The sequence below is a fragment of the Lolium perenne genome, chromosome 1 (genome assembly GCF_019359855.2).
Source record: "Lolium perenne isolate Kyuss_39 chromosome 1, Kyuss_2.0, whole genome shotgun sequence".
Lineage (NCBI taxonomy): Eukaryota > Viridiplantae > Streptophyta > Magnoliopsida > Poales > Poaceae > Lolium > Lolium perenne.
The window spans coordinates 28517451-28534824 of record NC_067244.2 but is presented as its reverse complement, the minus strand read 5'-3'; the positions used below and the strand labels follow the sequence as shown (position 1 = coordinate 28534824).

The 17374-nt window shown below is 43.0% G+C and overlaps 1 protein-coding gene across 3 annotated transcripts; it reads right to left on the bottom strand.

Moving 5' to 3' along the window:
* Positions 1-502: 502 nt before the first annotated feature.
* LOC127344899 (uncharacterized) lies at positions 503-3705 on the bottom strand. Of its 3 annotated transcripts, none has more exons than XM_051371255.2 (7): positions 3297-3705; positions 2825-3118; positions 2003-2207; positions 1684-1885; positions 1028-1173; positions 900-938; positions 503-794 (listed from the first exon to the last, which is right to left on the bottom strand). In XM_051371255.2, exons 1-7 carry the CDS (start codon positions 3638-3640, stop codon positions 681-683), a joined length of 1344 nt encoding a protein of 447 aa, XP_051227215.1. In that variant the 5' UTR covers positions 3641-3705; the 3' UTR covers positions 503-680. The 3 variants fall into 3 exon arrangements, 2 of the variants coding, with proteins under 2 accessions (XP_051227215.1, XP_051227226.1); XM_051371266.1 differs by having other exon boundaries at positions 2825-3198; positions 3297-3436; XR_007878298.2 differs by lacking the exon at positions 503-794 and having other exon boundaries at positions 1028-1169.
* Positions 3706-17374: the final 13669 nt, after the last annotated feature.

Here is a 17374-nt window from a genome sequence, read left to right as displayed (position 1 = left end):
TTAGGGAATATGAAGAAAGACAACAAATAAATGAGAATACTAAACAAGCAAGCTTGAATTAGTAATTCTACTCAAGATACTTTCTATTATAGGCTGTAAGTCCCTCTCCTTAATCTATCAAAATACAAAGGGGTGCCTAGATACTTTACTAGAAAATTTCCAATAACACACTAGAAAAACTCAACAAAAGGTTGCAACTCTTCTACTTCCAAATTAATGGGGAGCAGTTCACTCTTATGAAAATTTATTCTCATTCCAGAGAGTTACTTAAAGCAGGTCAAAATCCATTTTAAATTAATTGGTACCTAGTATCATTTTCAAGGAATAACAAGGTGGCATCAACATATTGCAAGCTGAAAACATCTCCGGGGTTAAAATTGGGGCCAAAGACCTCTAATTAACCCACGAGTAGTTCCTTTGATCAACAATCTAGAGAAGACATCTACCACAAACTTTTTGTTGCAGGTGCCTAGGTAAGTGACTACATGCTGGAACCAGGACAAGGCAAAGATGGATTTACTTCGCATAAACCTACTAAAAGCCCTGACAACATCAAGTCGCTTAAGGAATTGCACATCGATTTATTCAGACAATCGAGTGGAGCTTCTTATAAATAGGTCCACATCCCAAACCACATGTCCTTTTCTTTCTTATCTTAGCAACACCAAACAGCAGACATCTTATCTACAGAACCTGGAAATAAAGGCAATGGTATCCTCAATTGGCCGCGGGGGTGGAAAGTTAACTTCGACTGGTGCCCTGAGTTTCTCCAGGAAGTTTGGATCCCTAGGGCCCTAAATAAAAGAAACAAAATGCAGAAAGAAGGTATAATCAATAAGGTAACGGACATTATAGTACTACAAATGGTAGTAGGCCACAAGCTATGAAATTATAATTACCTTATGTGAATATCTTACGCGGGACTCCTCGTCTTTCAACTATACAAAGACATGCAACTTAACGATGAATAAAGCAATCGTAATAAAAGTTAACAATAGCTTGCCAGGAAATAATTCATCATACATACTTGGGCAGCAGTTACTCCCAAATCCTCCTTGGGACCATGAGAATGATACGTCCCCGACAAGACACCAGCAGAAGAGTGACCACCAAAGTATGCATCATCCTTGGGGTGCTTCACGTCAGATAAACAAGCATGGCAGTGCCCCCTGTCTAATAAGGGGGGAATTTGTCAATCAGCTGCCAGATAATCCACAAGGCATAGGCACAATATAAAAATAATAGCATGGTTGTAAGAAATGTGCATGCAGCCATTACACATGGCTGCATGCGAACTAATAGAAGATATTATGGATATAAAGCTCAAGCACAATGTGGGGCCTGGCATATAACCATTACTACAACGCTAGACCAACAGGGGCTGCGGGCATGTAAGTATGTTCCGTAGGCAGATAGTTAATTTGTCACAATACAAGATGTGACTTTCACATGAATATTTTAGGCCAAGAAGATGTCAATCAAACAATTTATTTCCCACGCTCTCTTATTTACCTAGTAATAGATGAGATATTACAGGCTACAGCATCAAGCATAATGGATAAGAATTAGTTGAGATCTAGCTAGAGACAGATAGACAATACAAAACAGTATAATAGATAAGCTTAAGTTAACACAAACAGCAAACTAAAGAACCCACAAGTTTGGCACCAGAGTATCAAATACCTTTGTCAGAAGGATTAATCCTGCAGATACAGCTGACCACCAACTCATCACGTTGTTCACTGATAGTCTCAGCAAAGAATAATAGGTCCTTGCTGAATTTAGTATTTGCAGTGAAATTGACATGATAGTACATCCTACGATTATTACCCCCCTCATTGAACACGTGGTAGCACACAACACCTTGTAGTCCATATGCAAGGTCCTAAAAGAAAGAAGCATGGATGTGGTCAACAAATTGTTGCTAGAAACATGAATGAACAATGAAACCTAGGTAGGAGGACACAGGGTGATAGTTGGGAGCAAGGGAATGAGAGCAAACCCCTAAAAGATTGTGATCATCATTATATTTGCCCACCAAAGCTCGAACCAACTGAAGCATCCAACAACGCCTCTGATCAACTGGCTCTGATTGCAACCGCGAAGTCCTTGTGCCATCAGGCCAGCAAAGAATTCGGCGTATAGCTCTCTCACGTGTGGATTCTAGCACATGATAAATCAAATCTGGATCATCTGGATCTATGCGCCTAGTTTAGACGAAAGCATGATAAACGGGTTAGCATGCCATACTTTCACAAACATAGGGAACACAAAGAGATATTGGTACTTTGTCAATGTTATCAGCCTAACATAGGCTGAGCGTGAATTAGTTTGACTGGAAGGTTGATGAATAAGACAAAACAGCACCCAAGCTACATCTAAGATCTAACATAACACATGGTAGTTAATCAATCAGTCAAAACAAAACCAAACTGTTTACATGCCTACAAGTCATGGCACTATTTTGACTAGCTAGTAGAGCTTGATGTTCTGCTATCAACATTGTGTACTACATAAGAGGGAGTTGTGTGGGTGTGCATGGCTAAAACCGAACAGACAAATGCTGCTTCGTTAGCTTTATGTGGTTCCAAAGAGAAATTTAAAATTAATGTACTCTGTATGATTTTATTTTGTTCTCTCGAGTCTCCTTGTCTGCTTTTCTATGCTCTAACTTATATATCCATTTGTTTCCTTTTTCTAACTCGTGTTGTATATGTGCTAATCTTTCATGACCTATACGTTTAAACATAGTCAATTGCACGTGTATACACAAAACAGGATAAATGAACCAACAGAAACATAGAACGAAGTTGAGAAACTTTACATTGTTGGATCCTCACGATCACGAAGATAGCAATCAATGGCACTGTAAGCCTCTTGTAAGCTACGAAACGGCCCACCGACACAAGGATAGGTGTGGAAAAATCCAGTGTGATCAATCCTGATGTAAAATGTGATTCCCCAATCATGGGATACCAGGGCCCATATGGAGGACGAGGAACTGGTAGTGGACGATTCCTTCAATGATGCAGTGTGTAATAAGTTGTTCAAGGAAGGCAGATCTAGTTGTTCCATCGTTTGTGCAGGTGCAGTGTCTCCCACATGCTTCTCCTCACGCCTGAAGCAGGGCAAGAAGTTTGATGAGCAGACGAATAATGTAGGCGATGAATAATCCACATGACCATGCGCTATGGCTGTCTGTATAATAACGGGAAAAGATACTAAATCAGAAACAATTCGATTTCTACTAGATGAGAGACAGAAAACTGACGATGAAGCGATCCAGAGGAGCATACCTTGACAGGAAAGACAATACTTTGAGCATCAGTTCTTGGATGCGTGGAGAATCATAGTCCGTGAAGTACTTCCCTTCCCTATCTACGAAGACAACGATCAATGGCCCGGATTCGGAACGGGCGGCGGCGAGATCGTCGCTGCTGCTTCCGCGAAGAGGAGAAACGATCGCTTCTTCGTTTTCGGGACAACATTGGATGGAAAAAATCTGCCGCCCGGCGGCGGTGGGAACATCAAAGTGCACCACTGGGTGGCCCGTGTAGAGGCCAGGGTCCAGGAAGCAATCTCGCCGTGCACGGCGGCGATTTTCGCGGCGGCCGCGCCGTCCGTGGTTAGGGTCTGGCATGGGGAAACGGCGAGGACAGCGGGGATTAGGGTTTCCTGTGGTAAGGGGAGGAAGAGACAAAGAAGTGTTGTGCAGCACTCGAGCAGGTTCTACAGCCTTACATAGTTGCTATGGCCCATATAATAAGGCTTATGCTTTGGACCACGTATCTCCCCACATTAGGGCCGATAGCCCACCTGTTCTAAAAAAAAAAACGTAGCTTCCCACCTAGGGCCTCTATCGGTTTAACTCATCGCAGGGGCCTGGTCCTTCTCTGAGAAGGCACCCTTCTCTCGAAGTCACGGCGTACACCGCCCAAAATTTGGACCTCGTTTGCGTGGCCACGGATAACGGGGGCTGGTCTCTCGCGTTTTCTCTTGTCCTCCTCTGGCTCGTCTGTCTGCCTTTCAAAACACAACCTCCTCACACGCATCTTCCCCCGCTATGCCGCCACCCCACGACTGGTGATTTGCAACCGCTATCGAGACGCCGACAAGCGGTGCGGCTGCATAGGACGGGGTCTGGTGCTTTTGCCTGTGCTTTCGCGGCCTAAGTGCAGCGTCGGAGGATGTCGCCGCCGACGTTGTGGTCCTCTCGCCATCGCAAGACCTCCCGCCGTCATCAACTTCACCGTTGTCGGCAGAGTTGATCTCTCGTGCAAGACCGCAAGTCAGCCGGGACGACCATTGCATGCAAGTCCCTACGGAGGCATTGGATTGCCCCCGTCCGCGAGGTGTTCGATGAAATGGTTCAACTAATAATTTGTCTCATTTCATCTGTCTCAAAATCATGATTATTCAGGAAAATCTTGAACAAAAGCGAACATAAATCAAGCTTACGTCATCACAAGTGGCGTAGGAGATCTGGAGATGGCTGGTATGGAGCTGCACATGACGACGGGAGAGGAGATAAAAGTGAGATCGATGAGCGCTCGTAAATTGGACGTAAATGAGGATCCAACCGTTGACAAGAATTACCTACGACGTAAAAGTGAGATCGATGAGCGATCGGCAAGGTGCTCGAGCTGCCGCACCAGTCGAAGGTAGAGGAGTCGGTAGACCTCGGCACCCCGCCGCCGTCGGGCCAGCGGCTTCTCTAGGAGGCGGTGCAACGAATTTATCCCCGTGATGAGCAGCTGGTCGAGGGGCTCGTTGTTGGTGGCGCTGCTACCATCACAGCGAACCAGCACCCAGAGAGGCGGAGTGCCGCCAGACCAGCGCGACGATCCAGAGGATGGGCAGCGCACTCGGGTAGGTCTGGGTAGGCGAGCAGCAGGAGCATGATGAGCTTCCCTGATTGAGCGCGGTGGATTCCATTCGCTGGAGGCGAGATGAAAGGTGTGGAGGCGCCCGGACCTGATCTAGGGATCCATGGGAGGAACGGAGAAAGTCACGATGGCTTGCCCTTTTCTTCTTGGGTATTGTAATCTCAATCGGTAAATTTCACTTATTGGTGGCAGGGAAACGCAATTAGATCATAGGAAGGATGAGTACCGTGCAACGAATGAAGGTATCTTGCAATTACGTGGGAATAGAAAAGTGTCTTCCTGGAGCATATCTTGCTTCGCGACTTACCTAGTTATTTTGTACGTGATTGAGGAGAATTAAGTCTCGAGTAGGAAATATTTTCTCATGGGCGCCATAGCCTAGAAAGTAATTGATGTTACCATAATTTTGCGTCTGTTTAGAAGACATGCCTAGGAATAAAATGAGGTCCGTTCGATTGCATTTGACGGCAGATTAGGTGGCCCGTACAGTAATAATACAACTGCAGAGGATCCACGCCCCTGACTTGAGGGCTGATACGTCTCCGACGTATCGATAATTTCTTATGTTCCATGCCACATTATTGATGTTATCTACATGTTTTATGCACACTTTATGTCATATTCGTGCATTTTCTGGAACTAACCTATTAACAAGATGCCGAAGTGTCAGTTGCTGTTTTCTGCTGTTTTTGGTTTCAGAAATCCTAGTAACGAAATATTCTCGGAATTGGACGAAATCAACGCCCAGGGTCCTATTTTACCACGAAGCTTCCAGAAGACCGAAGAGGAGACGAAGTGGGGCCACGAGGTGGCCACACCCTAGGGCGGCGCGCCCCCCCCCTTGGCCGCGCGGCCCTGTGGTGTGGGCCCCTCGTGCCGCCTCCTGACCTGCCCTTCCGCCTACTTAAAGCCTCCGTCGCGAAACCCCCAGTACCGAGAGCCACGATACGGAAAACCTTCCAGACGCCGCCGCTGCCGATCCCATCTCGGGGATCCAGAGATCGCCTCCGGCACCTGCCGGAGAGGGGATTCATCTCTGGAGGACTCTACGCCGCCATGGTCGCCTCCGGAGTGATGTGTGAGTAGTCTACCCCCTGGACTATGGGTCCATAGCAGTAGCTAGATGGTTGTCTTCTCCCCATTGTGCTTCATTGTCGGATCTTGTGAGCTGCCTAACATGATCAAGATCATCTATCTGTAATTCTATATGTTGCGTTTGTTGGGATCCGATGAATAGAGAATACTTGTTATGTTGATTATCAAAGTTATGTCTATGTGTTGTTTATGATCTTGCATGCTCTCCGTTACTAGTAGATGCTCTGGCCAAGTAGATGCTTGTAACTCCAAGAGGGAGTATTTATGCTCGATAGTGGGTTCATGCCTCCATTGATCTCTGGGACAGTGACAGAAAGTTCTAAGGTTGTGGATGTGCTGTTGCCACTAGGGATAAAACATTGGTGCTGTGTTCGAGGATATAGTCACTGATTACATTACGCGCAATACTTAATGCAATTGTCTGTTGTTAGCAACTTAATACTGGAGGGGTTCGGATGATAACTCGAAGGTGGACTTTTTAGGCATAGATGCATGCTGGATGGCGGTCTATGTACTTTGTCGTAATGCCCAATTAAATCTCACTATACTCATCATGATATGTATGTGCATGGTCATGCCCTCTTTATTTGTCAATTGCCCAACTGTAATTTGTTCACCCAACATGCTGTTTATCTTATGGGAGAGACACCTCTATTGAACTGTGGACCCCGGTCCAATTCTCTATACTGAAATACAATCTACTGCACATCTTGTTCTCTTGTTTTCGCAAACAATCATCTTCCACACAATACGGTTAATCCTTTGTTACAGCAAGCCGGTGAGATTGACAACCTCACTGTTTCGTTGGGGCAAAGTACTTTGGTTGTGTTGTGCAGGTTCCACGTTGGCGCCGGAATCCCTGGTGTTGCGCCGCACTACATCCCGCCGCCATCAACCTTCAACGTGCTTCTTGGCTCCTCCTGGTTCGATAAACCTTGGTTTCTTTCTGAGGAAAAACTTGCTGCTGTGCGCATCATACCTTCCTCTTGGGGTTCCCAACGAACGTGTGAGTTACACGCCATCAAGCTCCTTTTCTGGCGCCGTTGCCGGGGAGATCAAGACACGCTGCAAGGGGAGTCTCCACTTCCCAATCCCTTTACTTTGTTTTTGTCTTGCTTAGTTTTATTTACTACTTTGTTTGCTGCACTAAATCAAAATACAAAAAAATTAGTTGCTAGTTTTACTTTATTTGCTATCTTGTTCGCTATATCAAAAACACAAAAAAATTAGTTACTTGCATTTACTTTATCTAGTTTGCTTTACTTACTGTTGCTAAAATGGCCAACCCTGAAAATACTAAGTTGTGTGACTTCACAACCACAAATAATAATGATTTCCTATGCACACCTATTGCTCCACCTGCTACTACAGCAGAATTCTTTAAAATTAAACCTGCTTTACTGAATCTTGTTATGCGAGAGCAATTTTCTGGTGTTAGTTCTGATGATGCTGCTGCCCATCTTAATAATTTTGTTGAATTATGTGAAATGCAAAAGTATAAAGATGTAGATGGTGACATTATAAAATTAAAATTGTTCCCTTTCTCATTAAGAGGAAGAGCTAAAGATTGGTTGCTATCTCTGCCTAAGAATAGTATTGATTCATGGACTAAATGCAAGGATGTTTTTATTGGTAGATATTATCCCCCTGCTAAAATTATATCTTTGAGGAGTAGCATAATGAATTTTAAACAATTAGATACTGAACATGTTGCACAAGCATGGGAAAGAATGAAATCTTTGGTTAAAAATTACCCAACCCATGGACTGACTACTTGGATGATCATCCAAACCTTCTATGCAGGACTAAATTTTTCTTCGCGGAATTTATTGGATTCAGCTGCTGGAGGTACCTTTATGTCCATCACTCTTGGTGAAGCAACAAAGCTTCTTGATAATATGATGATCAACTACTCCGAATGGCACACGGAAAGAGCTCCACAAGGTAAGAAGGTAAATTCTGTCGAAGAAACCTCTTCCTTGAGTGATAAGATTGATGCTATTATGTCTATGCTTGTGAATGATAGGACAAATGTTGATCCTAATAATGTTCCGTTAGCTTCATTGGTTGCACAAGAAGAACATGTTGATGTGAACTTCATTAAAAATAATAATTTCAACAACAATGCTTACCGGAACAATTCTAGTAACAACTATAGGCCATATCCTTATAATAATGGCAACGGCTATGGTAATTCTTATGGGAATTCTTACAACAATAATAGGAACACACCCCCTGGACTTGAAGCCATGCTTAAAGAATTTATTAGTACACAAACTGCTTTTAACAAATCTGTTGAAGAAAAGCTTGGGAAAATTGATATACTTGCTTCTAAAGTCGATAGTCTTGCTGCTGATGTTGATCTTTTGAAATCGAAAGTTATGCCTAATGAAAATCATCATAATAAAATTACTACTACAGCAAATGCCATCCAAGTTAGAATTAATGAGAATATAAGATTGATGGCTGAACTGCGTGCTAGGTGGGATAGAGAAGAAAATGAAAAACTAGCTAAAGAGAAGAATGTAGCTAAAGTTTGGACTATTACCACGACTAGTAATGCTAATGCTACACATGTTGCTGCACCTCCTACTATTAATAATAAAATAATTGGTGTTAGCAATGTTTCCACTTCTAATGCAAAGCGCGAGAAACTACCTGAAACTGCTAAAACTGCTGAAACTGCCTGTGATAAAGCTGCTGAAATTTTTTCCAACATTGGGGATGATGATCCCATTGCTTTAGATTATAATGGTTTGAATTTTGATGATTGCCACATCTCTGAAGTTATAAAGTTCTTGCAAAAACTTGCTAAAAGTCCTAATGCTAGTGCTATAAATTTGGCTTTCACGCAACATATTACAAATGCTCTCATAAAAGCTAGAGAAGAGAAACTAGAGCGCGAAGCCTCTATTCCTAAAAAGCTAGAGGATGGTTGGGAGCCCATCATTAAGATGAAGGTTAAAGATTTTGATTGTAATGCTTTATGTGATCTTGGTGCAAGTATTTCTGTTATGCCTAAGAAAATTTATAATATGCTTGACTTGCCACCGCTGAAAAATTGTTATTTGGATGTTAATCTTGCTGATCATCCTACACAGAAACCTTTGGGGAAAGTTGATAATGTTCGCATTACCGTTAACAATAACCTTGTCCCCGTTGATTTTGTTGTCTTGGATATTGAATGCAATGCATCTTGTCACATTATATTGGGAAGACCTTTTCTTCGAACTGTTGGTGCTATCATTGATATGAAGGAAGGTAATATAAAATATCAATTTCCTCTCAAGAAAGGTATGGAACACTTCCCTAGAAAGAGAATGAAGTTACCTTTTGATTCTATTATTAGAACAAAATATGATGTTGATACTTCGTCTCTTGATAATACTTGATACACACTTTCTGCGCCTAGCTGAAAGGCGTTAAAGAAAAGCGCTTATGGGAGACAACCCATGGTTTTTACCTACAGTACTTTGTTTTTATTTTGTGTCTTGAAAGTTGTTTACTACTGTAGCAACCTCTCCTTATCTTAGTTTAGTGTTTTGTTGTGCCAAGAAAAGTCGTTGATAGAAAAGTTCATACTAGATTTGGATTACTGCGCAGAAACAGATTTCTTTACTGTCACGAATCTGGGCTGTTTTCTCTGTAGGTAACTCAGAAAATTATGCCAATTTACATGAGTGATCCTCAGATATGTACGCAACTTTCATTCAATTTGAGCATTTTCATTTGAGCAAGTCTGGTGCCTCGATAAAATTCGTCAATACGAACTGTTCTGTTTTGACAGATTCCGCCTTTTATTTCGCATTGCCTCTTTTGCTATGTTGGATGAATTTCTTTGATCCATGAATGTCCAGTAGGTTTATGCAATGTCCAGAAGTGTTAAGAATGATTGTGTCACCTCTGAACATGTTAATTTTTATTGTCGCTAACCCTCTAATGAGTTGTTCTAAGTTTGGTGTGGAGGAAGTTTTCAAGGATCAAGAGAGGAGTATGATGCAACATGATCAAGGAGAGTGAAATCTCTAAGCTTGGGGATGCCCCGGTGGTTCACCCCTGCATATTCTAAGAAGACTCAAGCGTCTAAGCTTGGGGATGCCCAAGGCATCCCCTTCTTCATCGACAACATTATCAGGTTCCTCCCCTGAAACTATATTTTTATTCCATCACATCTTATGTGCTTTGCTTGGAGCGTCGGTTTGTTTTTGTTTTTGTTTTGTTTGAATAAAATGGATCCTAGCATTCACTTTGTGGGAGAGAGACACGCTCCGCTGTAGCATATGGACAAGTATGTCCTTAGTTTCTACTCATAGTATTCATGGCGAAGTTTCTTCTTCGTTAAATTGTTATATGGTTGGAATTGGAAAATGATACATGTAGTAAATTGCTATAATGTCTTGGGTAATGTGATACTTGGCAATTGTTGTGCTCATGTTTAAGCTCTTGCATCATATGCTTTGCACCCATTAATGAAGAAATACATAGAGCATGCTAAAATTTGGTTTGCATATTTGGTTTCTCTAAAGTCTAGATAATTTCTAGTATTGAGTTTGAACAACAAGGAAGACGGTGTAAAGTCTTATAATGTTTTCAATATGTCTTTTATGTGAGTTTTGCCGCACCGGTTCATCCTTGTGTTTGTTTCAAATAAGCCTTGCTAGCCTAAACCTTGTATCAAGAGGGAATACTTATCATGCATCCAAAATACTTGAGCCAACCACTATGCCATTTGTGTCCATCATACCTACCTACTACATGGTATTTTCCGCCATTCTAAAGTAAATTGCTTGAGTGCTACCTTTAAAATTCCATCATTCACCTTTGCAATATATAGCTCATGGGACAAATAGCTTAAAAACTATTGTGGTATTGAATATGTAATTATGCACTTTATCTCTTATTAAGTTGCTTGTTGTGCGATAACCATGTTCACTGGGGACGCCATCAACTACTCTTTGTTGAATTTCATGTGAGTTGCTATGCATGTTCGTCTTGTCTGAAGTAAGAGAGATCTACCACCTTATGGTTAAGCATGCATATTGTTAGAGAAGAACATTGGGCCGCTAACTAAAGCCATGATCCATGGTGGAAGTTTCAGTTTTCGACATATATCCTCAATCTCATATGAGAAAATTATTAATTGTTGTTACATGCTTATGCATAAAAGAGGAGTCCATTATCTGTTGTCTATGTTGTCCCGGTATGGATGTCTAAGTTGAGAATAATCAATAGCGAGAAATCCAATGCGAGCTTTCTCCTTAGACCTTTGTACAGGCGGCATGGAGGTACCCCTTTGTGACACTTGGTTAAAACATGTGCATTGCGATGATCCGGTAGTCCAAGCTAATTAGGACAAGGTGCGGGCACTATTAGTATACTATGCATGAGGCTTGCAACTTGTAAGATATAATTTACATGATACATATGCTTTATTACTACCGTTGACAAAATTGTTTCATGTTTTCAAAATCAAAGCTCTAGCACAAATATAGCAATCGATGCTTTTCCTCTATGGAGGACAATTCTTTTACTTTCAATGTTGAGTCAGTTCACCTATTTCTCTCCACCTCAAGAAGCAAACACTTGTGTGAACTGTGCATTGATTCCTACATACTTGCTTATTGCACTTATTATATTACTCTATGTTGACAATATCCATGAGATATACATGTTACAAGTTGAAAGCAACTGCTGAAACTTAATCTTCCTTTGTGTTGCTTCAATGCCTTTACTTTGAATTATTGCTTTATGAGTTAACTCTTATGCAAGACTTATTGATGCTTGTCTTGAAGTGCTATTCATGAAAAGTCTTTGCTTTATGATTCATTTGTTTACTCATGTCATATACATTGTTTTGATCGCTGCATTCACTACATATGCTTTACAAATAGTATGATCAAGGTTATGATGGCATGTCACTCCAGAAATTATCTCTGTTATCGTTTTACCTGCTCGGGACGAGCAGAACTAAGCTTGGGGATGCTGATACGTCTCCGACGTATCGATAATTTCTTATGTTCCATGCCACATTATTGATGTTATCTACATATTTTATGCACACTTTATGTCATATTCGTGCATTTTCTGGAACTAACCTATTAACAAGATGCCGAAGTGCCAGTTGTTGTTTTCTGCTGTTTTTGGTTTCAGAAATCCTAGTAACGAAATATTCTCGGAATTGGACGAAATCAACGCCTGTGGTCCTATTTTGCCACGAAGCTTCCGGAAGACCGAAGAGGAGACGGCGTGGGGCCACGAGGTGGCCACACCCTAGGCGGCGCGGCCCCCCTTGGCCGCGCGGCCCCGTGGTGTGGGCCCCTCGTGCCGCCTCCCCTGACCTGCCCTTCCGCCTACTTAAAGCCTCCGTCGCGAAACCCCCGCACCGAGAGCCACGATACGGAAAACCTTCCGTAGACGCCGCCGCTGCCGATCCCATCTCGGGGGATCCAGGAGATCGCCTCGGGCACCCTGCCGGTGAGGGGATTCATCTCCCGGAGGACTCTACGCCGCCATGGTCGCCTCCGGAGTGATGTGTGAGTAGTCTACCCCTGGACTATGGGTCCATAGCAGTAGCTAGATGGTTGTCTTCTCCCCATTGTGCTTCATTGTCGGATCTTGTGAGCTGCCTAACATGATCAAGATCATCTATCTGTAATTCTATATGTTGCGTTTGTTGGGATCCGATGAATAGAGAATACTTGTTATGTTGATTATCAAAGTTATGTCTATGTGTTGTTTATGATCTTGCATGCTCTCCGTTACTAGTAGATGCTCTGGCCAAGTAGATGCTTGTAACTCCAAGAGGGAGTATTTATGCTCGATAGTGGGTTCATGCCTCCATTGATATCCTGGACAAGGATGTGAGAAAGTTCTAAGGTTGTGGATGTGCTGTTGCCACTAGGGATAAAACATTGGTGCTGTGTTCGAGGATATAGTCACTGATTACATTACGCGCAATACTTAATGCAATTGTCTGTTGTTAGCAACTTAATACTGGAGGGGGTTCGGATGATAACCTGAAGGTGGACTTTTTAGGCATAGATGCATGCTGGATGGCGGTCTATGTACTTTGTCGTAATGCCCAATTAAATCTCACTATACTCATCATGATATGTATGTGCATGGTCATGCCCTCTTTATTTGTCAATTGCCCAACTGTAATTTGTTCACCCAACATGTTGTTTATCTTATGGGAGAGACACCTCTAGTGAACTGTGGACCCCGGTCCAATTCTCTATACTGAAATACAATCTACTGCAATACTGTTCTACTATTTTCTGCAAACAATCATCTTCCACACAATACGGTTAATCCTTTGTTACAGCAAGCCGGCGAGATTGACAACCTCACTGTTTCGTTGGGGCAAAGTACTTTGGTTGTGTTGTGCAGGTTCTACGTTGGCGCCGGAATCCCTGGTGTTGCGCCGCACTACATCCCGCCGCCATCAACTTTCAACGTGCTTCTTGGCTCCTCCTGGTTCGATAAACCTTGGTTTCTTTCTGAGGGAAAACTTGCTGCTGTGCGCATCATACCTTCCTCTTGGGGTTCCCAACGAACGTGTGAGTTACACGCCATCAAGGGCGCAGATCCTCTGCAGTTGTACTATTACTGTATGGGTACAGCAATTCACCTAATCTGCCGTCAATTTATAATCGAACGGGCCTCTTCTAACCCACCGTGCTCACACCTAATTAGAAACAAAAAAGCTTGCCGTCAAAATTGCATCTGCTCATTGCAGGACATGTAGGCTCATTGCTGAACTTGCAAGGCCGCCGTCGGCAGCGGCCGTAGACGAGGCCGGCCGAGTCATTGCTGTACTTGCGACGCCACTGCCGACAGCAGCTGAAGAGGCCGGCGTACACGGCCGGCCGGCCGAACAGATCGTGAGTTAGAACGCTACAGATTAAAGGTGGATTGAGAAATGCTTCTATTGTTGTTGCACCTGCTTAGCCCGATTGATCAATCGTACTGTAAATGAAGAGATGATCGTGCTCTTTTTTTGCGTCTGTTTAGAAGACATGCCTAGGAATAAAAGGAGGTCCGTTCGATTGCATTTGACGGCAAATTAGGTGAATTACTGTACCCGTACAGTAATAGTACAACTGCAGAGGATCCACGCCCCTGACTTGAGGGCGCAGATCCTCTGCAGTTGTACTATTACTGTATGGGTACAGTAATTCACCTAATCTGCCGTCAATTTATAATCAAACAGGCCTCTTCTAACCCATCGTGCTCACACCTAATTAGAAACAAAAAAAACCTTGCCGTCAAAATTGCATCTGCTCATTGCAGGACATGTAGGCTCATTGCTGAACTTGCAAGGCCGCCGTCGGCAGCGGCCATAGACGAGGCCGGCCGAATCATTGCTGTACTTGCGACGCCACTACCGACAGCAGCTGAAGAGGCCGGCGTACACGGCCGGTCGGCCGAACAGATCGTGAGTTAGAACGCTACAGATTAAAGGTGGATTGAGAAATGCTTCTATTGTTGTTGCACCTGCTTAGCCCGATTGATCAATCTGTACTCTGTAAACAGTAAGAGATGATCGTGCTCTGTTTTTGCGTCTGTTTAGAAGACATGCCTAGGAATAAAAGGAGGTCCGTTCGATTGCATTTGACGGCAAATTAGGTGAATTACTGTACCCGTACAGTAATAGTACAACTGCAGAGGATCCACGCCCCTGACTTGAGGGCGCAGATCCTCTGCAATTGTACTATTACTGTATGGGTACAGTAATTCACCTAATCTGCCGTCAATTTATAATCGAACGGGCCTCTGATACGTCTCCGACGTATCGATAATTTCTTGTGTTCCATGCCACATTATTGATGATATCTACATGTTTTATGCACACTTTATATCATATTCGTGCATTTTCTGGAACTAACCTATTAACAAGATGCCGAAGTGCCGCTTGTTGTCATTGCTGGTTTTGGTTTCAGAAATCCTAGTAACGAAATATTCTCGGAATTGGACGAAATCAACGCCCAGGGTCCTATTTTGCCACGAAGCTTCCAGAAGACCGAAGAGGAGACGAAGTGGGGCCACGAGGCGGCCAAACCCTAGGGCGGCGAGGCCCCTGCCCTGGCCGCGCGGCCCTATGGTGTGGGCCCCTCGTGCCGCCTCCTGACCTGCCCTTCCGCCTACTTAAAGCCTCCGTCGCGAAACCCCCAGTACCGAGAGCCATGATACGGAAAACCTTCCAGAGACGCCGCCGCCGCCAATCCCATCTCGGGGGATTCAGGAGATCGCCTCCGGCACCCTGCCGGAGAGGGGAATCATCTCCCGGAGGACTCTACGCCGCCATGGTCGCCTCCGAAGTGATGAGTGAGTAGTCTACCCCTGGACTATGGGTCCATAGCAGTAGCTAGATGGTTGTCTTCTCCCCATTGTGCTTCATTGTTGGATCTTGTGAGCTGCCTAACATGATCAAGATCATCTATCTGTAATTCTATATGTTGCGTTTGTTGGGATCCGATGAATAGAGAATACTTGTTATGTTGATTATCAAAGTTATGTCTATGTGTTGTTTATGATCTTGCATGCTCTCCGTTACTAGTAGATGCTCTGGCCAAGTAGATGATTGTAACTCCAAGAGGCAGTATTTATGCTCGATAGTGGGTTCATGTCTCCGTGAATCTGGGGAAGTGACAGAAATCTCTAAGATTATGGATGTGCTGTTGCCACTAGGGATAAAACATTGGTGCTATGTTCAAGGATGTAGTTACTGATTACATTACGCGCAATACTTAATGCAATTGTCTGTTGTTAGCAACTTAATACTGGAGGGGGTTCGGATGATAACCTGAAGGTGTACTTTTTAGGCATAGATGCATGCTGGATAGCGGTCTATGTACTTTGTCGTAATGCCCAATTAAATCTCACAATACTCATCATAATATGTATGTGCATGGTCATGCCCTCTTTATTTGTCAATTGCCCAACTGTAATTTGTTCACCCAACATGCTGTTTATCTTATGTGAGAGACACCTCTAGTGAACTGTGGACCCCGGTCCAATTCTCTATACTGAAATACAATCTACTGCAATACTGTTCTACTGTTTTCTGCAAACAATTATCATCCACACTATACATCTAATCCTTTGTTACAGCAAGCCGGTGAGATTGACAACCTCACTGTTTCGTTGGGGCAAAGTACTTGGTTTGTGTTGTGCAGGTTCCACGTTGGCGCCGGAATCCCTGGTGTTGCGCCGCACTACATCTCGCCGCCATCAACCTTCAACGTGCTTCTTGGCTCCTACTGGTTCGATAAACCTTGGTTTCATACTGAGGGAAAACTTGCCGCTGTACGCATCACACCTTCCTCTTGGGGTTCCCAACGGACGCGTGCTGTACGCGTATCAAGCTCTTTTTCTGGCGCCGTTGCCGGGGAGATCAAGACACGCTGCAAGGGGAGTCTCCACATCCCAATCTCTTTACTTTGTTTTTGTCTTGCTTAGTTTTATTTACTACTTTGTTTGCTGCACTAAATCAAAATACAAAAAAATTAGTTGCTAGTTTTACTTTATTTGCTATCTTGTTTGTATATCAAAAACACAAAAAAATTAGTTACTTGCATTTACTTTACTTATTTCATCATGTTTCCCCCTAAGTTTGTTCTTAAAGATGTACCGGTAGGCCGAGGGTCTATCCTTGGGAAAGATAATATAGAAGATTTTTTCACTCATATTAGTACGGTTGAAGATTTTGAAGATATACACTTGGTAGAACTTGCTCCTACTTATGAAATTGCTGTTGCTTCTTTAGTACACGCGTTAGAAGCTAGATTTGTTAATCTTAATCCTGTGATTCAACATATGTTTCTTACACTCAGTGATATGGAAGAAGGAGAAAAGAAAGATTTTGTATTAGAAACCCTTCTTAAAGAATTTGGGGGGATAGCGAGAGAAGCTAGAAAAGTCTTCACTAAATATAATATGCTAGGCTCTTATACCAACTTTGCCAGTACCCTTGAGAAGATGGAAAAGGATAGACAAAAGTACACTAATGAAGTTAATTATGAGGGCGATATTAAAACATCAATACCTTGCAAGCTCTTGGGAATGTGTGAGGCACTAGAAAAGAATTTTGATTGGATTGTTCCTGAAGATTTGTTTGATGAGAGTAGCAAGCCCAAGACTAATGAAAAGGGAGCCTCTAAAACTCACATAGAAAAGATAAAATGCATAGTTGAGAAAACTCCACACCCCGCTGAAGATGCACCACCTCTTGATAATACTTGATACACACTTTCTGCGCCTAGCTGAAAGGCGTTAAAGAAAAGCGCTTATGGGAGACAACCCATGTTTTTACTACAGTATTTTTGTTTTATATTTGTGTCTTGGAAGTTGTTTACTACTGTAGCAACCTCTCCTTATCTTAGTTTAGTGTT